We start from the raw sequence: 23,170 nt of genomic DNA on the forward strand, positions 1-23,170 counted from the left end.
CGGCGGGACATCTGGACAATTTCAATTTTCCATGGTATGATCCGTCATAGTTTGGTACGACATGACGTCGCTGACGCTACGGATATTTCCATCTCGTTTCTGCGTGTCTGCGTGTCTCTGTGTAGCCCTTCCTTGACACAATCTCCCACGCGCTAGTGCGACTTGCCCACGCCCACTTCATGAAACGAGTTGGCCTTGAACTTTGTCAAGACGAGCTTTTCAAACTCGAAACGGGAGGGTTGTTCGAGGCTGAGTACTCCAGAAGCACAAGTTGCTGTAATTACATCCGGAACTGCTCACGGAGAGACTCCAAGCGGGAAAATGGAATGGTGCTAAACGCTCCTTACTTGCGGTCCGTCGACAGGCATGTCGCGATAGTCCGCGAGCCACTCCAACCAGTAATGCATCACATAAGGTAGATGACGGCGATCTCATAGTATTCAGGTCTTGGCCCCAATCACCCATGCCTCAATCAAGCCATGTCCGCCTTACTCGCGAGGATATTAGCATGTGAGGCGTCGACGCTCTTTATCCCACGATATAAACTACACGCCAAAAGGATATCATCCCGTTCCCACAGCGCAAATCTACCGGCTTATCTATGATGCCAAAGACGGCTCTATGGTGCAAAGGGCTGGCAAAATGGCGACATGCTCAATTCGCTCACGTTGCCAAGACGAATTTCATGCAATTCAAGCAGCGCGCCAAGCTTTTGGGGGTCTTGGACATCAAACAGCCACTTTTCAACATTGGCACACTTTTCTATTTTGCGGGCAATGTCATAGGGACGACTGCTGTGCCTATCATGTGTTTTGCTTTGAAAGGAAAGAGGAATGGCTTGAAGGCTTGAAAAGGATATCTTGGCAAAATGGTGGACAATAAGTTTAAAAATACGAGGGCTGCCTTCCGGAGTCTGAGGACTTGCTTGCTGGTAGAGTTTTGATACTGCAGCCCTGTTGGTGTTGATCCCACCTTGTTTTGAGTTTTTAAGTAGAGACAATTCATTGACAACAATGTCGACTCGGATGTTCAGGTGCAGGAGCATTGGGATGAGAGGCTGCTCGAGGTGAACTGGACGGCTGATGAGGAGACGAAAGCAAAGAGAAAGTAGGTATTACCCGGTGTCAAACATGGACAGCTTGAGGGCTTCTTTGCTTACATGGCACTCTTGAACAGGCTAGATGTCATCATTATGCCAATCCTCACACTCGGCTTCTTCTGTCTGCGTAAGTCTCATCTGCCGCACCACCAGCAACAAACACAATCGATTCTAACCAGCCCAGAACTCGACCGTGGTAACACGGCCAATGCTATTACAGACAATTTCATGGCCGACGTCGGCATAGACCAAGACCAATTCAACGTCGGGCAACAAATTCTTTCCCTCGGCGTCGTTCTCACCGAAATCCCTTCCAACATGGTCCTCTACCGCGTCGGTCCGGGCAAATGACTCACGCTACAACTCTTCCTTTTCGGAATCGTGAGCACATTCCAAGCCTTTCAGCGCGGATACGGGGCCTTCATCGCCACGCGTTCTCTCATATCAATTACAGAGTCGGGTTTTATCCCCGGTGGTCTATGGACACTGTCCACGTGGTATACCCGTGATGAGACTGCCAGGCGAGCATGATATTCTATTTTGGAAACCAGATTGGCCAGGCGTCTGCAAAGCTACTTGCGTATGGAATTCTGCATATGAGAGGTGTAGGTGGACAGCCGGGTTAGTTCTGGCTCTTCGCACTCATGGGAGGCTTTACGATCCTTGGCGGGTTTGTGTATGGACTTTTCAAAATATTAACTTATTAAAAAAAAAAAAAGCGGGCTAGATAGAGGGTATCTAGTAACACTGTATTTTGGCCGTACCTAGGCCAGGAAACCGTAACTAACCACGCAAGACACCATGGAAGTTAATTATATAAGTATATCCCTCCGCTTTACCTACTCTCAGGTTAACATTTCGTTGGCATTAAGGGTCTTGTAAACAGCTTTAAGGTTTCAAAAGTCCCTGTTTTTCCGACACCCTCAAGGGTCAGAGGTTAGAGGCAGCCCTCGCCAAGGTCCCGGACGACTTGGGGTCCTCGTGATGGCTTTCTTTGTTGTTGTGTAATCTTTGTTACGCCCCCCGTCTTTATTGTAGCAGTCAGAGCCGAGTCGACAGCCAAAACAAAGGCATCAATGGTGAAAATGAAGACAAAAAAAAGACAAAGATGGGGTCCATTTACGAGCAAATTGGTTGTTCCTAGGGGACAAAAGACGTCGCTTTTTAAGAATACGCCATCAGTCGCTTTCAGCACCTCGCACATCAAGTTCTTCCAAGAACCCAACGAGGCCATTCATTTCTGCGACATGGCGAGTTCGGGGGGCCAAAGTGTGACATTATATTTTGGGTTGCGTTGAAGTTTCAAGTTTAGCTCTGGTCAGGTGATGGATACGAATTCTCTTTCTCTCTCTGACGTTTGTTCACCGGTAGGCCTGGCTCATCATTCCCGCCCAAATTCTTCTTAAATTCCGGCTCCCTCGCCTACTTTCCACTTCTCATTCTTGACCTACACAAGTCAAAATCCCATGATCAGCTGTCAACTCACTGGAAAACGCCCAAGATACCTGTCAACAGCAAGAACGTGCTCTGATTGCTAAAGAAACACCGCTTGTATTCGTTGCAATAGCTCTCATCCTAGGCAACCCCACGAAGTTTCGAGCACCCAAAAGAAATGTCTGATCCGAGAGCCGATCCATCCAAGATGTTGGAGTAAGTAGTCGCAAGACATGAGCACATTGCGCTGTTGAATGGCTACTAACACCATTGAACAGTCTCAACAGTCCAGTAATCGCGGTCACAGTCGGCTCAGAGAGTGAAGAGAGCGCACCAAGAACATTCTACATCCACAAGAACCTCATCTGCTCCTCATCGGACTACTTCAAGACAATCATGGGCGGGGAGGGAGTGTGGAAAGATTGTCAAAATGGGCAAGTGTCGCTCAAAAAGCAAAACCCCGACATATTCGCCATTTACGGGCACTGGCTGTATTTTCGCCGTTTTGAGTTTGGAACCGATGTATTCGAGAATGAGCGCGAGTTCCTCCAGATTGCCCAGGCCCTCGTGCTGGGAGACTTTATTTGTGATTCCAAGTTTACAAATGCCGTCGCGACAGCCATTCGAACGAAACTAGACTCACTGTCGGCAGGCCCCTTACCACTCTTTCCCGGCGCCAGAGTCATTGATTACATATACAACGAGACCGAGGACAAATCCATTGCCAGAGAGGTTCTGGTAGAAACATACGCGAGACACGGAAGTAGGGAATGGCTCGCTGAGCTGAAAAGGACGGAAGATTTCACTATCCCTTGGCAATTCCTTTTTGACATGGTTTATGAGAAGTTGCCTGTGAAGTTGCCTCCCTGTATAGGTAGAACCGGTACATATGAATCCGTTAGACCTCTCACGTCGTGGCGACCTGGTATGACTCGCAAATAGATTGTGTTGTCAAGAATGTGGCAGATGTCTTTCCTGGTTATTTGCTCTCTATAGACCTCGTCTCATCCGACGCTGACTTTCTGACCTGGAAGAAACACTGCCGATAAAGAGAACCTCGCCAGTCACGCCAGGGTAAAACACGCCCAGATGTCACCTTGTCCTCACTCTAAGCTCCCTCTTCACTAACCTACCATCTTCTGCACACTCACTCCTGGTATGAAAACTCTCCACTCTATTTATCTCGTCTCATTTTACACTTTCATCCTCACACAGTCACCGCCCTCTACACTAACACTCCTGGTATAGAACCCCCACTCTGTTCACTTCCTCTCACTTTACACTCTCTTCCTCAGATATAACCACTGCCCTTTATACCAATACTCCTGGTATAAAAATCCTCCTCTGTTCACTTCCTCTCACTTTACAATTTCTTCCTCACACACCCCCACCTCCACCACTTGCCAACTCCATACCGCCACACATTCATTCTCATACATTTCATCCAGTCTCATCCATTCTCAACCCACCCCACCCCCTAAAGCCAAGATGCCTTTCTCCAAAAAATGGGAAATCACCGCCGAGCTCGACCTCTGCATGGCCATCATTTTCACCGGCGGCTCAGCCGGTTCCTACAAGTGGCCCGAAATCCACGAGTTAATGGTCAAGTTCGGCCACGACTTCACCAAGGATGCTATTTCGTACGTTTTCCCCCATCCTCCCCTCATCCCACCCGCAAGTGTTTTATACACTTGGTCTCATCCTTGCTCACACGAAACATGTCACCAGCTAACACGCACCAGCCAGCACTTCACAAAGAGCATCCTCAAGGGATTCAAGGATCGACACGGCCTGCCGTCCGGGAAACTGGAGTCCATGACCCCCACCAAAACGAAGAGAAAGGCGGCCGGTGATGCTGAGGAGTCCCCCTCCAAGAGAAAGGCGAAATGAGACGGCGCGGGGGCTTTGACTGCCTTGGGTATGCATTCTTCTCTTGGCAAACGGGTGTAGGCTGACGAGTGGCAGGGTTGCGCTGAGTCGTGGGGCTGAGATTGATACCCGGATGGCTGTTGGTTCCACGGCGAGCAAATGGACAAAGAGGTGACTTGCTTGGGAGGAGGCGGCGGGAGGAGAAGTAGCCAATGGCTTGGAGGGAGAGACAGCTGCGTATTCAATGGCAAACAGTCCGGATGGTATCTAGAAATATGAAAGACAGGGTACCTTTATCGCACCAACAGAGCTTCGTATTGGAATCGATTCATCATGTTTGTGACATCTAGTAACCCGAGATCCCTTCCATATCACCTCATTCCCAAAGCCTAAACGCCCCCCCCCCCCCCCCCCCCCCAAAAAAAGAAACCCAGTCATCACTTCGGACGGCGACCGTCCAGTCTGTAACCTTCACTAGGACCCTTCTTGTCGGGCGCCTTGCTCTTGTCATCCGCCTCGCCCTTTCTTTTGATGGTTCCTCGGAGACTCTGTCCCTGGCCGGCAAAGTGCGGCCGTTTGGCGTCCTCCTTCTCCTGTTCCTTCTCCTCTGTGGTTTTCAGCGGCTTGTACTCGTACCCAAAGAACAGCTTATTCGGTGCCAAGCGCAGAGGTGCCGGTGCGCCAGTTCGGCTCTTGGGCGCAGTTGGTTCGGCCTGAACGGGCGTTGCCGGCTTTGGCGTCGAAGCCTTGCTGCCCTTCTTTGTGAGGCGCTGGCCCTCGCCGACAAAGTTGGTGGGATTGCTGGTGACGGAGGGCGCGATGGAGCTGTAGCCGATTGCTTGGGCCATGGTGCCCTGGCTTTGGACAAGGCCTCCCGTGGGAACGCCGCTGCGAGTGCTGCCGGGCGTGTTGGTGCCGCTTCTCTTCTCGGGCTCGACGTAGCCGACGGGGGGCGCGAACTCGACCGACACATCTGTCTCGATCATGCTGACGCCCATCTTGTCCGTTTCAGGCTTCACGTCCAGTACGGCCACCTCGTATATCTCGTCGTTGTACTCAAAGTTGAACACGTCGCCCTTGGTTAGCGTGGCAAAGTTTCTGAAAGCCCTCTCCAGCACAGCTTTTGGATCACTAATTTCTAAAAAGTTGACTGATTGCGGCTGAAGCTTGACCATTTTTGCTAGTTCGAGTGACGTGGTTCGGATCTGAATCATATCGCCCACGTCCATGCCAAGCGTCTCCATCATCTGCAAGTCTGTTAGTCTACGAGAAACGCACATGTGGTCATGGCCAAGTTACCCACCCACTGGGGAATATATGCCCGCCCCTCCTCTGCGATAAACTCCAATACACCGGCGTGGGAATGCCTTCCCTTCTCCCCGTTGATCAATTCCATCAGCAGCGGCCACTGCACATGCAGCTTTGAGACTTTGTCCAAGGCCGATGGCGGCAGAATGATTTTGGAACCATAGTTCAACTCGGGTCGCTCCGCACCGGGGGCCATGACGACGGGGTAGCACCTGTAGTATTCATCGAATCGCTGCATCATCGGTCTCCGGCCGCGGGCCATGTTGTAAAGGTGTTCCGGGTTGGCCGGATCGAAGCCACCGCTAAACCCGGGTTGGAACTGCCATCTAGTTAGCCAAGTTGAAGTAATCATGAACAAGGCTCAAGCTGACCATGGCGACGGGTTGCCAATCGGAGCAAGTTTTGTGAGTGGATGCTTTCTTGATGAGCTCGTTTGCGATGGACAAGTGGTGTTGGATCTAAAATCGACCACCGCGGGGGAAAAGGTGTCCGAGAGTCACCGCTTATGGGAAATATATCCACGTGGTTGAACTTTAGGCGGGAGATGGTTAGTTAATGTCGAAGCTTGAAGTCGGTGCTTGAAGCGTGTGGGGTGTGTATGATAATTTGGGGCATTAGTTATATTAATTGGTCTCTCTTTCTATCATTTATGCCTAAAGTGTCCCTAGTATTATTACCCCTTATATTACTATATAACGTAACCGAGTCTACTTTTCTCCCTAATAGGCTAAGGGGGAGAAAAACTAGTATTAACCTTAATACTATATTAAGCTCTCTTTTAAAATTTATTATATCTTATTCCCTTTTAAGCTTTATTTATCTTAGGTTTTAATTAATTAAATTCTAATAATTAAACTTTAATAGCTTTAATTATTTTAATTATAGAATAAATTATTTTAAGTTATTTATATAAACTTTTTATAGTAAATTTCCCTTTATTAATTTAATTTTATAGGATATTAAAGATACTATTATAATTACTTATAAAAGATTTTCTTATATCTTATAAAACTTCTCTTTTAATTTATTCTTCTTATTTAATTTCTCTTAAATTAAATTATTTACTTAAAATAATTATAGAATATTTTATAAGCTTTTATTAATAGTAACTTTAGTCTTTTAAGTGTAAATATATTCCCTTCTCTGCTTCTAGAAATTAATTTATATTAGATTAATTTCTTATATTAATTCTTTCTTTAATAATATTTCTTTATTTAAAATTAAGTCTTTTACTCTCTTATATTATAAGTATAGTTTAAATTCTAATATTACTATTATTAGGCTAGCTCTTATAATAGATATATATTTATTATTAAGGTTTATTATAATACTTAATAATATTTAATTTTATAATTTTAATAATATACCTTCTCTCTTTATAGCTTACTTTATTAATTAATTCTTAATTAAGCGTATATTCTATTTAATAAGTCTTATAATAAATAAATAAAATATTAATTTAAACGTAATCTTTATTTTATATTTTTAAGATATTACTTTTAAGTTTAAATTCTTAAAGTAGAATTTATTATTATAATAAATTTTTCTTAGTTATTCTATAATTAATCCCTAGCACTTATTTTAAGTCTTAGTAATTACGTTTCTAATAGCTTTATTATAGGATTAAATTATAGTAAATTAAGTTATATAATTTACTATTATTAATATATAAGCGTTCTTATTTTAAGCTATAAGTATAATAGAACCTAAATAATTTATAATTATTAAGTTTTATAATTTTAAAATAATAATTATCTTAGAATTAGCTTTTAATAAGTATCTTTTAATTTATTAGTATATTAGGTAAGAATAATAATAGGTTTTTACGTCTCTTAATTAATTTAGCTAAAAGAATCTCTCTTATAGTTTTTATATAATAATTTCTAGCTTAAAATATCCTAAAGTATTATAAGCTTACTAGATTCTTATTAGTATATTCTTTATAAGAGTGTATTTTATTAAAGATTTATCTTACTTTAAATAATAAAGTGTTTAGTTAATAATTTTATATTTTAAAGAGTAATACCTAATAAGTTTCCTTTATTTAATAGAAATAGTTTAATATTTATAAATAATAATAGTTAATACTTCTTTATATTATTATAATTTAAACTATCTCTTAAGTTTACGTGCTAGTTCTTATATTATATTTTCGTTTAAAGGGCTTTCTTTAAGTAGAATTAATTCTTTAATATTTATATTTATTAAAATTTAAATTAATTAATTAATTATTATAAAAGTAACTTTTACTTTTATTCTTCTCTTTATTAATAGGGGTTTTAATTTTAAGTTATTTAGTATTCTTAATATTCTATTAATAATCTTTATAATCTTTATAGTATAAGCTTAATAAATATATTTTACGTTTAACTCCTATAATATATTAATCTATTAAGCTACTTTTTTATACACTTTTACTAGATTTACTATTAAGTTAATAATACCTTTATAATTCGTATATACCTTTAAAGAAAATAGTAAACCCTTTACTAGCTATTATATTTCCTTTAATTCTACTATAATTATATATATTTTCTTCTGAAATATAATGTATTTTTTTTTCGTATTTATTAGCTTATAAGAAAGCTATATAATAATTTTAACCTTTAAGAAGTTATTATTTAATATTAAAGTACTAGGTTTAGTATTCTTTATTTAAAATAAGACTTCTTTTATACCTATATTTAAGGCGTTTATTATTATATAAAATTAAGACCTTAAACGCGCTTTAAATATTATATTTATTTAAATACTATCGTAAATTTTTAAAAGCGTATTTTAAGCCTTTAATATTTAAGTTAAGTTATCTTTAAAAACCTCTTAGTATTATATTAATTCTCTTTTTATCTTTATAGTTTTTAGAACTTTATAAAAAAACACTTCTTTAATAGTAAAAATTAAATTAACTTAACTTAAAATAAACTTTCTTAAAAATAAAGTTAAGTAAATAAGTATTAGAATTTTATTTTATAATTATAATAATCTTTATTAAAAATATTCTACTATTAAGATAAATTAGTTTTTATATTTACGTGTTAATTAAATTCTTTCTTTCTTTAAGAAATAACTTATATAATTTACGCTTAAAGCGAAAAGCTTTATCTTATATCTATTAAGCCTAATAAAAGCTTATATTACTCTTAAAAAATATCTTTTTTATAAAAAGTTAAAGTGGTTTTTTTACGTTTTTATTTTTAAGTAATAATTATTAACGTAAATAAAAAATAAAGTGTAAATATCTTTTATATACCTTAAAATTAAATCTAATTTTATTTTATCTTTAAAGAATAAATGTTTAAACGTTATATTCTTAAACCTAGTATAAGTAATTAATAATCCCGTTAAGCTTTAAGGTATATTATTATATTAAAATATTTCGTTTAGCCTAGTAAAAGCTATCTTATATTTATCTATTAAATTAATCTTAATAGCTTAAAACCTATTTAAGGTATTAGCTTAAAAGAAAATAATAAAGCGCTTATAATATATTAAGTTTAAATTTACTTTTATATTAATAGGGATATTTAGGTTTAATAGTTTTATTATTAATATTATAATAATTATATATTACCTAAAATTCCTTTAAGCTTAACTTATCTATAAATAAGATTAATATAATCTAAGAAGAGTTTTCTCTTTAAATAATTCTAGCCTACTTTATAATAGGAAAAACCTTACGTAAAAATTCTTAGTATAAGCTATTATACTAATATTATTTACGCTTTTTAAGAAGTACCCTAAAAATTAAAGAAATATAATATTATAATAAGTCTATTATACGCAGACCTTTAAATGTATTGTATTTTTTGTATTTTTTACTATACTGTATTGTATTGTATTGTAATGTAATATATTACAATACATTACAAGATTAGAATACCTATAAATGTATTATAAGGCTATAAAATATTTAATATTATAAATAAATGCTTATATAAGCATATTATATATTAAAATAAAGCTAAAAGTCACGTGATTTTGAATCTTTCAAAATTAACCTTAAAATGTGGATATTAAGCGAGATATTAAGCTTTAAAGTTATGTCTTAAAATAAAAAGTAAGTAAAGCGGGGCGAATTTTCAATTGCTTATAACTTTTTAATGTAGTAACTTATAATAGTAAAAAGTGGGGCATTTTAAAGAGCTAATTTAGCTCTTTTAAATGATATAAAATTTTTTCTTATAACCCTTATAATTAGCCTTATAATTTTAAGTTAAAAAAACAAGGGTCTTTTTTCCTTAAAATACATTTATAGGTATTTTACTAATGTAATGTAATGTATGTAAATATAATACACGAAAATACAATACAATACAAAATACAATACACAATACACTTGTATTTACTATATTCGTAAGAGCTCTGATTATACGAATACCTTTAATACTAGTAATAAAATAATTTCTATAGGTATAATATAGCTTTATAATTATAAGGCGTTAATTATTATCTCCTATTAAATCTTTAAGTGTAATATAGAAATTCTTAAACTATAAAATTATAATTTTATAAAGCTATATAATTAATAAATAATTTATATATAAATTTTAAAACTATAAGAGATAGGCCTTTAAATTTAGTTTTCTTATATAAATTAAGGTAAGGTTACGTTCTAGTATATTTATATTTACTTTACCTTTCTTTAAAGTATTAATTAACGCTTAATTTTTATACTTCTTTATAACTCTAAGATTATAAGAGTAATAACTTTTAAATAACGCTTTTTATAATAACGCTTAATATAAGCTATTCCCTTAAAATATTAATAATATAAGAGACTTACTTTATATTTATATATATTTTAAGTAATTAAAATAAAAGTATAATAATAGATTATTTTAATTTAAATAGTATATTATATTTAAGGGTAAGCCTTTAAAATAAAGAGTTTTAGCTCTTACTTTTAAAGATAATTAAAGATTTTTATTATTTATATAAGGTTTTTACTTTTTAAAGAGATAAACCTTAAATTCTAAATTCTTTATATAAATTAAAGCCTAGCTATATTCTATTATATTTAAATAAAAGTTAAGGTTATAAGCTATAATAAATTTCTTTAAGTCCCTAAAATAAAGGCTATTTAACTTAATACCTTTTAATAAGTCTAAGTAATTCGTATTTATATAAGGTTTTTTATTTTTTAAGAGGTAAACCTTAGATTTTATATTTCCTATATAAATTAAAGCTTTATTATATTTAGGTATATCTTATTATTAATTAATTTAACTCTTTATATAAAATTCATTTAAGATTAAAAAATAAGAAGAGCTATTTTATTTACCTTTCCCTAAAAATAATAATATTAGATTTATATAGGGATTTTACTTTAATAAAAGGTTCCCCTTAATTTTTAATTTTTTTATATAAATCTATTAATTTAAATATTATAATATATCTTTAATTAATTTATTTAACTCTCTTACGCTTAAAATATTCGTAAATATATTTAATAGATCTAATAACGTTCTCTTATTATTATAAGGTTTATTTAAGTCTTTCTTATTATTCTTATTCTTCTCTTATTTTAATTTAATTAACGTTATTTAAGTTATTATATAATTCTTTTTAGTTTTATTATTATTAAAGTTATAGTATTCTTTCCCTAAGAAATTATTATAAGGTAATTTTATCTCATTTAATTATAAAGAAATTATAGTCTATTTATTCTTTATTTTACAGGTATTTAAGTAATAATAAACTTTAGTATTAAATAGTCTTTAGTTTTATATAATTAAACGTTAGGTTACTTATCTTTAGGTAATATTTTAGGTAATATTAATAGGTTTTATAGTATAAGTTTAAGGGTAATATAAAGCTAATTTTATTTTTACCTAATAATTATTTATTAATAACTTATAAGAGTTTAAGTTTTAAAGAATTAAGGCTTATAACTTTATTTTATTTATAAATTATAACTATTTAATCTTTATTATTTAATTATAAAGATTATAAAAGTTATTTAAGTTATATTAAGTAATATTTTATTTTAATAGTTTTTATTTTAAGTTTAGTTTTAATTAATTCGCGTTTAATTTATAATTATTAAGTTTAAGTAATTTTTACGAATAATTATTAATATAACTACTTATAGTAATTATTTTTTTAACTTTAAGTTTTTTAACTTTATTTTCTTTATACGTTTATAAACTTCTTTATTTAATTCTTTAAGAATCTTCTTTACTTCTTTAATAATCTTACGATTATTCTCTATAAACTTCACGTTTTTATTAAGGTTTATTCTTATTAGTAATTACTTTAAATATATTTAAATAAATATATTTAAATATAAGTAAAGTAATATTATTTAAGTTTAACCTTTTACTCTAGTAATAATTAATTTCTCTTTTATATAACACTCTATTACGTATATTTAACGTAATTAAGTCTTTTTTAAAAGTACTTTTTAATTCTATTAAGCTTTTATAATATAAAACTTTACTAAAGTTAAAATTTCTCTTATTATTATATTAATATAAGTATAAGCTATAATAAAGTGTTTTATATTATTTATTATATAAATAGGTTTCTTTTCTTTTAATTATATTAATAGAAGATTATACTTTATTATAAAATAATAACTTATTAATTTTACACTTAATTCTTTATTTACTAGAATAAAACTAAACTAATACCCTTTTAAATAAGTAATAATATATTTTAATATTAATATAACTTACCTCTTTAGCTTAATTATATTATTATAAGCTATAAGATTAAAATAGCCTAATATTATAGGTACTTTAAATAAGTGTTTTAGTTTAATAATATTTTAAAAGAGTATAATAAAGCTATTTATAATAGCCTTAACTAAGTTACTCTTTAGCTTCTTATAATATTATATTAAGTGTATTATCTATTATTATAAGATAAAAGCTAACTAAAGAAGTTATAAAATATTAATATTAAACTTAATATCTCTTATTTATTTTCCTAAATTAAAAGCTAAAACCTAGTATTTCTTTATTACTTTAATTTTTTTTAGTTTTAACTTATATTTAAAAGAAAGTACCTCTTTTATTTATATTTCCTTTATAAGTAAAGATACCTTAATAAAAAGTATAATAATTAAAACTAAAACAAGTTTTAATAGAATTATTTAAGGTAATAAACTTAACTTTAACTTATAAAAAGCCTTACCTAATCTCTTTAAGTGTAATTATATTATTAGCCTTAACCTCTTAAATTTATTTAATATTATTTTCTATAATAATAATATTAACTATAAAGGTTAAAATAGGCTTACGTTTATTAAAGCTTATTTCTTTAACGTTTTAGAATTTAAAAGTTCTTTTATTCTCTTTTAAGTTTAATTATTAAAATAAACTTTAGGTTTTTAAGATAGTTTTATTACCTTACTTAATAGTTTTTAAAGATTAAAAATCTTTTTAGCTTTACTCTTATTCTTTATAGCTACGTTTATACTCTTTATTCTTTTATTTATCTTCTTTATTTAAGAGAATTTATAACTTTATAAATTAATTATATAAGTTTAAAATAGCTATAATATTATTAGTTCTTTAAGCGTATATTCTAATAGTAAGATTATCTTTTAATACCTTTATCTTATATCTTTTACGTAGTTTAATTATAGCCTTATATTTAGCTTTTAGTATTTATCTTTTCTTATTTATTAAGCGTTTTATTACTATAATTCCTATCTCTCTTTAAACTTTTTAGGTAAGTATTTATTCTTATTTTTATAATTATATCTTATATATTTTTACTTCCTATAAAAGAAATACTAAAAATAATCTAGGTCTCTTTATACGTTATTTTTAAAAGAAAAAGCTAGTAATATTAAAGCTTTATTTCTTAGATTTAAATTATTATTAACGTGAAAAGAGTTTACGTAATTACCTTTTATTTACTTATTTAAGTTTTAAGTGTAATAGCTAAGCCTTTTATATTATTTATATAGTTTTAATAATTCTAAGCTTATTTAAACCTTAAATGCTTTTAATTACTTAATAAGTTTAAATATTTTCTTATCTCTTTTTACTTATTATTTAGCCTATTACTTATCTTATTTTATTTAATAGTCTATTAATACGTAAATTAAATTTATACTTATTATTAAGGTTAATTTCTTATATTATCTTATAATCTTTTTTAAGGTAAATAAGTGATAATTATAAAGAATAATCTTAAGATTTACTATTATTAAACCTTTAATAGTTATCTCTTATATTTACTTATTTAAAGTAAATAGCTTATTTAATACTTACTCTTAAAGCTAAGCGTTTATTTTTTTATCTATTAAATAAGTAATAAAGTTAATAAGTAATATTTATCTTATATTTATCTTTACCTTTATTATTAAGTTCTTTACTCTTTAAATATAAGCTATTAATAACTCTCTCTTTTTCTTAATAAATTAAAATACCTCTCGTTTTATAATTACCTTTAAATAAGGGTTAAGGTTTAAAAACTTCTTAATAAACTTTATTAAAAGCGCGTTTTATCTTTTATTCTTATAGTTTAAGTTCTTATATTATATTATTACTCTTTCTCTTAAACCTTATATAAAATATACTTAAGTTAAAGTATTTATATATTTTAATACTCTTATTAATACTATTATAATATTATAGTAATTAACGTAATCTTAAGTAGAATTATCTTTAAGATATCTAGTAAATAAAATTTCTTTTACTTCCCTTATAAAATAAAAGCTTAAAGAGTTTATAATTCTTAGTAATAAAAATAAGAGTAGTTTCTTAGTTTTCTTCTCTCTTTTAAACTAATTAATAAACGTGAAAATAAAGGTAAAACGTTCTTTAATAAATATATAAAATTAAGAGAGAGATCTTTTATAAATAAAGGTATAAAGTTAAGTTTAAAGTTTAAGTTTAAGTTTAATAATTTTAAATTAACTTAATATAATAAGAGAAAAGATTAAACTTTAAGGTCTTTTAAATATTCTTAAGTTAATATTAGCTTTTAAAAGACTAAAAGAAAAAGAGTATTTAAGTATTATTATATTATTATAAGCTAATAATAAGAGTTTAATAAAAGAAGTCTAATAAATATAAGCGTATTTATTTAAGCGGTAATAAAAAGTAGCTTATAAGCTAAAAAAAGTTATAATAAAGGTAAAACTAAAGCTAAACCTTTAATAAATTTATCGCGCCTCTTATTTTTTATAGGTAAATAAATTAATAGATTAAAATTTAAATATAAATTTCTTAGGGGATAAAACCCTTTTCTTTTATTTTAGTTTTACTTTTAATTACCCTTTTTATTAATAATAGGTAGTATTTTAATTACTATTATCTTCCCTATAAATTTCTTATAATACTAAATTTAATTAAGTTTAATTAATCTCACGTTCTTATAATATAGCTTTTATAGTTTATATATAATACTTCTTATTTAATTAAATAAGTCTAATTATAACGGTAGCTTAGGTTCTAAGGCATAGTAGGTCTATTTCTTAGGAAGTAAGTTAGGTTAAATGCTATAGAGTAGCTTTTTAAGTAATATTATAATAAGACTATTAAGAGTATAACTCTTAATAGTAAAACTATTACTTAAATTAATTAATAGAGATTTAAATTATCTAATTATAGGAATATCTCCTTCTTAAGTACTCGTTTATCTCTTTATTATAGTCCTAGATTAATTAGCTTAATTATTAATCTCTTTAAACCTTAATTAACTAGCTTAAGGTTTAGTTAGTTTAATTCTCTTTAGTTAATATATTTAAATATTAACCTCTTTAATCGCCTCTTAGGTTACGTAACTAGTTACGTGCCTCTACCTTCTTCTTATACCTATAGGTTATACCTATCCTAGCTAATATAGTTCTATCTCGTGTCTTATATAGTGTTATTTATAATATTATACCTCTTCTTTATTAGTCTTATCCTTAAGGCTATTAAAATAGGCTAGCTTAAGTGTTATACGTTTTCTTTCTTTTATTATTATATGCTATTATATTAATTAATTATATCTTAAAATAGTAGTTTAAAGCTTCGTTTACTTCTTTTCTTTACTAGAATAATCTTCTTTCTATAATAATTAATAATTTATCTTTATCCCTTATAAAGGCTTACGCTTATTACGCTTACATAGGATTTTCTTAATATAAAGCCTTCGTTTCTAATTTAAGTTATTATATAAAGTGTATAGTAAATAAGTAAGGGAATTATAATATTATAAGGGTAATCCCTTAATAGCTTTATAGTATTACGAATTAATATTATAAGCTTAAGAGAGAGCTTAAAGAAGCTAAGAAGCGTGCCTTAGCTAAGAATTAAAAGGTCTTACGTTTATAAAAATAAAAGAAATTATAGTTTAAGAAAATAATACGTGTAATTACACGTAATATTAATAACGTTAAAGAGTTAAAACGTATAAAACGTAAGAAAGCGAAATAGCTTTAAAAGATTATAAGGGTTCTTTTTACTTCTTTTAAGAATTTAAATTCTATTTTAGTTTATTTCTTAGATATTAAATTTAATATTAAGTTATTAGGCGGTACTTAAAAGATTAATTAAAATGTATTTCTTAAGAATAAAACTATTTAAGTAACGTTAAGTAATTCATAAGATTTTTAACTGGTTTTTAGGTGTTTTTAAAGTTTAAATATCCCTTTTATTTAATAAGATAATAATAATTTTTTATTTCTTCTTATACTTTAAGTATTTATTTAACTTTATATTTATTAGTATTTTCTATTATAATATTTATAGTAATTATAGATTTATTTAATACTTTCTTTAATAGTAATATATAAAATATAGAATAGATTCTTATTTTATTTAATAATAATAGTTTATAGTTAGTATTTAAGATTTTTCATTTAATAAGAAATAGTTTAATTTTCTTTTAATTAAGTTTATTATTAGGTTACTTAGTTTTAATGTTTTTACGAATAAGGTATACTTTATATCCCTTTTTTAAGATTAGCGCTAATAATCTCTTTTTATTCGCGTAATATTTTATTTGGTTTTATAAAAATATTTATTTCTATTATAAGTATTTTTATATTTCTATTATAGTTACTATATACGCTATAGCTATTAGCGCGTTTATATTTTATATTACATGTATCTTAATAATAGGGTTAAATCCATAATTTACTCTAAATAATAATATCTTTATATTATTAATCTTAAAGCTATTATAAGCCTATTATACTAGTAGTAGCTATTTTACTTAATTATTCTATTAGTAGTTAATATAGCTTCGTAAATATTATTTAAGTATTTAATTTAAGATTTCTATTTATTTATTTAATTATAAGTAAAATGCTATTAATAAGCTTTATTTAATCTTTATAGTTTTTATAAGGTATTTCTAAAAGTTTAAGGTGAATAATTTATCGTAATTTAATATAAGCTTTATTAGTAATTCGTGCTATATAATAATTATTTTAAAGAATATATACGCTAAGTTCTTAGTATTACTTAATTTCTTATATAAAATATAATAGGTGTATTTTATAAGTTTATTTATAATAATTAAAATACTATTATAAGCTACTTTTATTATAGGTTCTTTTAACTTTAATACTTTTACGATAAAGTCTATTATAATAGTTTACTATACTCTTTTAAGTAATAATATTAATTGTAATTCTTTATATAGTACGTGTTATGCTAATTTTACTTTATTACACGTGTTATATTTCTTAATAACTTCTTATATTATTTTTCTGTTTTTTAAGAAGTTATATAATCTTTTTAGCCTATTAATTGTTTTTCTTACACCCTAATATTTATATAATAGGTGCTTATATATTTTCTTAATAAGCTATTCTTAAAGTATACTAGGAATATACTACTATTTATTATATAAGAAGGTCTTACCTTTCTTAAATAAATACGTTTTCGTTTCTTAATTATTTAAGTAGCTATTATTTTTAATATATAATGCGATTTATTATATTTATGTTTTATTTAACTTAACTTATTAGGTTATATTAATTTCTTAGGTACCTAATATAAGGTTTTTATTTTTAATAGCGTGTAATAAGAGTGTATTACTTATTTACTTATTTAATTTTAAGTTTTCTTTTTAGCTAAGCGCGTTTACTCTTTTATTTTTAGATTCTTTATAGTATATAATCTTAAAGTTATAATTTATAAGGGTTTTATATTATTTAATCTATCGTTTATTTAAATTCTTTATAGTTAAGAATAATATAAGATTCTTATAGTTAATATAAACCTTAATTTAATACTTTACTCCTATAAGATAGTATTTTTATTCTTTAAAGCACTTAATAATAGCTATAAGTTCTTTATTATAAATCCTATAATTAAGTTTAGGTTTATAGAGTTTCTTTAAGAAGAATATAATTAGGTGTAATTTTCCCTAGTTATCTTATTATTTAAGCTATTTATCTAGTGTAAAGTTTAAGGCGTTTATTTTAAGCTTATAAGGTTTATCCTAATTAAGTGCTTTTAATATAAGTTTTAACGTAATTAAATCTTTTATTTTCTAGAATACTATAGCTTTTAGTTTATTCTATTAAAAGCTAACTTCTTTCTTTATTAGGTTTATAAGAGGTTATAAGATATCTTTATATTCGCTTAAGAATTTACGGTAAAAGTTTGCGAATATTATAAATTCTTTAACTTCCTTTAAATTCTTTAATATAAGCTATTTTTTAATAGTTTTAATCTTATTTAAGCTTATTTATATTTCTTTATATATAAGTATATACTCTAGAAAGTGTATAGTATTCTAGTAAAACTAGTATTTTAAGGCTTTAATTAAGAGTTTATTATCTTATAGAGTTTATAGTACCTTATATATATATTATTTGTATTCCTTAAGAGTATTTAAATAAATAAGAATATTATTAAGGTATATAACTATAAATACTTTTAATTGTTTTTATAAGATTATATTAATTATTCTTTAAAAGATTACTAGTACGTTAATAAGCTTAAAAGGTATTACTAGATATTTATAGTATTCTTTATTAGTTTAAAATACTATTATTTACTTATAGCTTTCTTTTATTTATATAAGGTTATAGGCTTCTTTTAAATTAAGTGTAATAAACTATTTAGCTTTTTTAATCTTATCTTTAATTTCTATTATAAGCGGTAATAGGTATTAATTCTTAATTATAATCTTATTTAAGTGTTAGTAATTAATGTATAATTATAGTTTCTCGTTTTTCTTTAATACCTATAAAATTAGGTATTCTATTAGAGACTTTAATAGTCTTATATATCCCTTTTATAATATATTCTTTAAATACTCCTTAAGCGCCTTATCTTACTTAGGGTTCTAAGAATAAATCTTATTAAACGTTAATTTAATACTAGGCTAGAGTTTAATCTTATAGTTCTAGCGTAAATACTCTAGTAATTCTATTTTTAGCTCTTTATTAAAATAGCTTACTATACTTTAAGTATTTCTTAAAAATCTCTATTATCTTAGCTTTTAGCTCTCTAGTAATTATATATATTCTTAAAGGCCTATTATAGTTTAATTAAGGTGCCCTTTATAAGCTACTTTTAGCTTTATAATTATATTCTAGTAAATTCTATTAAAGTTAACTGGTTCTTTAATTAACTCGTAAATTACTTACTTATAACCAGAGCATTGAAAGTAGTGTAGTTTTGTAGTTTTTAGTGAATTTTAGTGTAGTGTAGTGTAGTGTAGTTTTACTACACTACATTACATTTTAAAAATTAGTGTAATATGTAGTGTTAATTAATTTATAAGCTATTATTAGCTAATATAATTAGTAAGCTAAAATAAAGCTACATTTGCTTACTAATATTAATATTAGTAAGCAGGGATTAGCTAGCTTAAATAAGCTAAAAACAGGGATTAAAAACCTAATAAAAATAAAATAAAAATAAAATAAAAGGGAATTATAAGGGAATTATATTAAGTAAGCAAGTATTATTTTATATTATTATTATAAGTAAAATATATTTAATGTAATAAATTTAAAAATTTCTATTATTTATATATAAATATCTTATAAAATAATAATATTTATAATATTACCCTATAACTTAAATATAAAATATTAAATATTAAAGTTATAAGAAATATATTAAAGTTATAAATAATATATTTAAATACCTTAAAATTTTTCATATAAAATAATATTTTATACTTTCTTTTTATATATATTATTTCTTATATTATAATAGATTTTATATTTCTTACTTAACTTTTTTATTTTTAAATTTTATTATAAAAAAGTTTTACTAAAAAAAAGCTTATATAAGCATATTATATATTAAAATAAAGCTAAAAATCACGTGATTTTAAATCTTTAAAAATTAACCTTAAAATGTGGATATTAAGCGAGATATTAAGCTTTTAGTCTCTTATTTGAAAAAAGTGGATCTTAATTTTTAGCTAAGATTTAACCTATTATAACTCGCTTAATTTATAAGCTATACGTATAAAAATTAGTGCATTATAAAGAGCTAAATTAGCTCTATTAAGGTATAATAATTATAACCTTATAAGTCTTATAATTAACGTTATATTTATAATTAAAGATTTCTCTCTATAATTATACATTACACTACAAATATAGTTGTAGTGTAGTTAAACTACACTAAAACTACAAAAACTACACTACACTAAAAACTACACTAAAAAACTACATGTAGTGTAGTTTTTTTGTTAATGCTCTGCTTATAACTAGGGTATCTTTAATATAATATTATATTTTAAGATTACTATAATATTTAATGTAATCTAGTGTTTTATACCTTATATATTAACGAGAAGTTACGCTACTTTTATATTAACTACTTCTTAGCTATACTTTATTATAGTTTTTTCTATAATTATAAGTTAATAAAGCTTATCTTTAAGTGTTTAAGGTAATTATAATTTATTAACGAGATTTAACGAGATGAAATTTTCTTATACTCTACTATTAATTATTACTTAAATTCTTTATCCTATTATAATTATATTAATTATAAGGTATATTATACTACTAATATTTATAGTATATAAAGACCTATTAGATCTTCGTTAAGAAATTAGCTTTAATTATAATAACAGCTATTATTTCTTAATTTATTAATCCTATTCTTATATTATTCTCTAGCGCGTTATTTTAAGCGTTATTATTAGCGGTTTTTTTTAACGTATCATTAAAGCTTTCTTAGTAATCGCTTAATTTACTATTTATATTAATTAAACTTAAACTAAGCGAGTTACTTATAGTTATATAGTTCCCTTTCTTCTTATATTATAAGGTTATAGCTTAGATAGTATATACGTTATTTTTAGTATAATATAACTTTTTATTTAATATCTTTAAATTAGTTTATTATAATTTTAATTGTATTATAAGGGTTATTCTCCTTCCCTTTTATTCTTATAGAAATTATTCGCTATCTTACTTACTATTAAGGTACGTATAATAATTATTATTATAATAAAAGGTTTAATTAAGAAGTTTATATTTAATTTTAGGTTTATTTTTCTTAATTAAATAATTCTCTTTTTCTTAGATTTATTCTAGTAAAGGTTTACTTTTTAGTAAGGGTATTTAGTATTCCTAAAAGTTATTAGATATTAATTAGATTTTAAATTCTTAATCTTTATTTAAACTAATATTATTTATTAACGTAAAGCTTTCTTTATTACTTATTATACTAAGATTTCGCGTAAGTAAGTTTTCTTAGTTTATAGTATAAAGCTTTTTACCTTTAGAAATTAGCTTTTATAGCTTCTTTAAGGCTTTATATTTATTTATAAAGTGTTTAATTTTACTATAATTATAATAAGTCTTTTCCCTTTTCTTATTTATAGCATTAAGTTTTATAGGTTTAGCGTAATACCTATATACTATTAATATTTAATATAGCTTACTACTATTAGGTTTATTAAACCTATTATATAATTTAAATTTCCTATAACTTTTTTTATAACGTTACTTATATAAACGGTTATTTACCTTAATAACTATTTTAATAAAGTTATTAAATAGCTTAAAATAATCTTCTTAATAAATGTTATTCTTTACTTCTTCTTTAAGTTCTTAATAGAAAACTTTAATTTTAAGTTTAGTATTTTAATTAAGTTTTACTATAATACGTTTAAACTTCTTAATATAATAAGCTATAAATTTAGTTTACTTAAGTTAAGTAAGTTATTATATAGCTTTCTTATACTTATTAGAATTTTTAAATGTAGTAAGAAGTTATTTTTTAAAGGTTTTATAATTAAAGAAGATATAAATAACTTTTACTTTAACTTTAATGCTATACTTAAGATATACGCGAAGAGTTAACTTCTATTATTTTATTATCTTTTTAGTTAAGAGGTTACTAATATAAAGAATCTATAACTTAAGTGTTATATAGATTTTTTTATTAACTTATAGGTAAGCTTAAGCTTATATAAGAAAGTTTCTTATATTACCCTTATAATTATTATATAATTTAAGCTTAGGGAATTTTAATATATTATTATTATTAATAAAGAATATAAGTGTAAGATTTTAAACTATTATAAGTTTCTCTTCTTATACCTTAAGTTTCTTATAAAGATTATTCTATTAATTAAAAAGCTATTAATTTTACTTCTTAAGCTTAATAATCTTATTATAAAGGTACTTTATTATCTCTTTAAGGTTAATAATCTTTTCGCTTAAAGTAAATATCTTAAAAGTTATTATTACTTAAAGTTTTAAGGTAACTTATTAAATAAAATTAATTAAAATATAATAATAGCTTAGGTTCTAAGGTATAATAGGTTTATTTCTTAAAAAGTAAGTTAAGTTAAATACTATAAAGTAACTTTTTAAGTAATATTATAATAAGGCTATTAAGAGTATAACTCTTAATAGTAAAACTATTACTTAAATTAATTAATAGAGATTTAAATTATTTAATTATAGGAATACCTTCTTCTTAAGTACTTGTTTATCTCTTTATTATAGTTTTAAATTAATTAACTTAACTATTAATCTCTTTAAACCTTAATTAATTAGCTTAAGATTTAATTGGTTTAATCCTTTTTAATTAATATATTTAAATATTAACCTCTTTAATCGCCTCTTAGGTTACGTAGCTAATTACGTGCCCCTACCTTCTTCTTATACCCATAAGTCGTGCTTGTCCTAGCCGGTACGGTCTCGTCCCGTGTCTTATGTAGTGTCGTTCGTAACACTAATAAGAGATTAATAGGGTAAAGTAATTTATACGCTCTTTAATATTAAGTGTAATATACTCGCGTATAAAAACTAAGATTTCTCGCTTTAAAGTAAAGTTATAAAGTAGCCTTAAAAACTAAAAGAATAATTCTATATTTATTAGTATTTAATAGCTTTTTATCTTACTTTTACCTAGCTAAAACTTTAAGCTTATACTTAACTATAATTATAAGATTATATAATAAGAAAGTAGGTATATCTACTATTAGTTCTATTATTTTATAAGGTACTATTAATATAGGTTTTTAGAAATTAATTTCGTGGTTTATTAATTATTTCTATAAATCTAATATATT

General features: G+C 27.1%; 4 protein-coding genes across 4 annotated transcripts; 3 read left to right on the forward strand and 1 right to left on the reverse strand.

Moving 5' to 3' along the window:
- Positions 1–868: 868 nt before the first annotated feature.
- J3458_022038 (uncharacterized protein) lies at positions 869–1,450 on the forward strand (the record flags this gene model as incomplete). The annotated part of the gene is made up of 4 exons (XM_007814659.2): positions 869–931; positions 995–1,107; positions 1,177–1,226; positions 1,284–1,450. 4 exons carry the CDS (start codon positions 869–871, stop codon positions 1,448–1,450), a joined length of 393 nt encoding a protein of 130 aa, XP_007812850.2.
- A 1,261-nt stretch (positions 1,451–2,711) lies between these two features.
- On the forward strand, positions 2,712–3,475 carry J3458_022039 (uncharacterized protein; the record flags this gene model as incomplete). The annotated part of the gene is made up of 2 exons (XM_007814658.1): positions 2,712–2,749; positions 2,812–3,475. 2 exons carry the CDS (start codon positions 2,712–2,714, stop codon positions 3,473–3,475), a joined length of 702 nt encoding a protein of 233 aa, XP_007812849.1.
- Positions 3,476–4,021: 546 nt separating this feature from the next.
- J3458_022040 (uncharacterized protein) lies at positions 4,022–4,423 on the forward strand (the record flags this gene model as incomplete). The annotated part of the gene is made up of 2 exons (XM_007814657.1): positions 4,022–4,173; positions 4,276–4,423. 2 exons carry the CDS (start codon positions 4,022–4,024, stop codon positions 4,421–4,423), a joined length of 300 nt encoding a protein of 99 aa, XP_007812848.1.
- A 416-nt stretch (positions 4,424–4,839) lies between these two features.
- Positions 4,840–6,254, reverse strand: UFD1_3 (ubiquitin fusion degradation protein; the record flags this gene model as incomplete). Its single annotated transcript, XM_007814656.2, has 3 exons — positions 6,082–6,254; positions 5,706–6,029; positions 4,840–5,649 (listed from the first exon to the last, which is right to left on the reverse strand). Exons 1-3 carry the CDS (start codon positions 6,082–6,084, stop codon positions 4,840–4,842), a joined length of 1,137 nt encoding a protein of 378 aa, XP_007812847.2. The 5' UTR covers positions 6,085–6,254.
- Between the last annotated feature and the right edge of the window lie 16,916 nt (positions 6,255–23,170).

The sequence above is a fragment of the Metarhizium acridum genome (assembly GCF_019434415.1).
Source record: "Metarhizium acridum strain ARSEF 324 chromosome Unknown scaffold_587, whole genome shotgun sequence".
Lineage (NCBI taxonomy): Eukaryota > Fungi > Ascomycota > Sordariomycetes > Hypocreales > Clavicipitaceae > Metarhizium > Metarhizium acridum.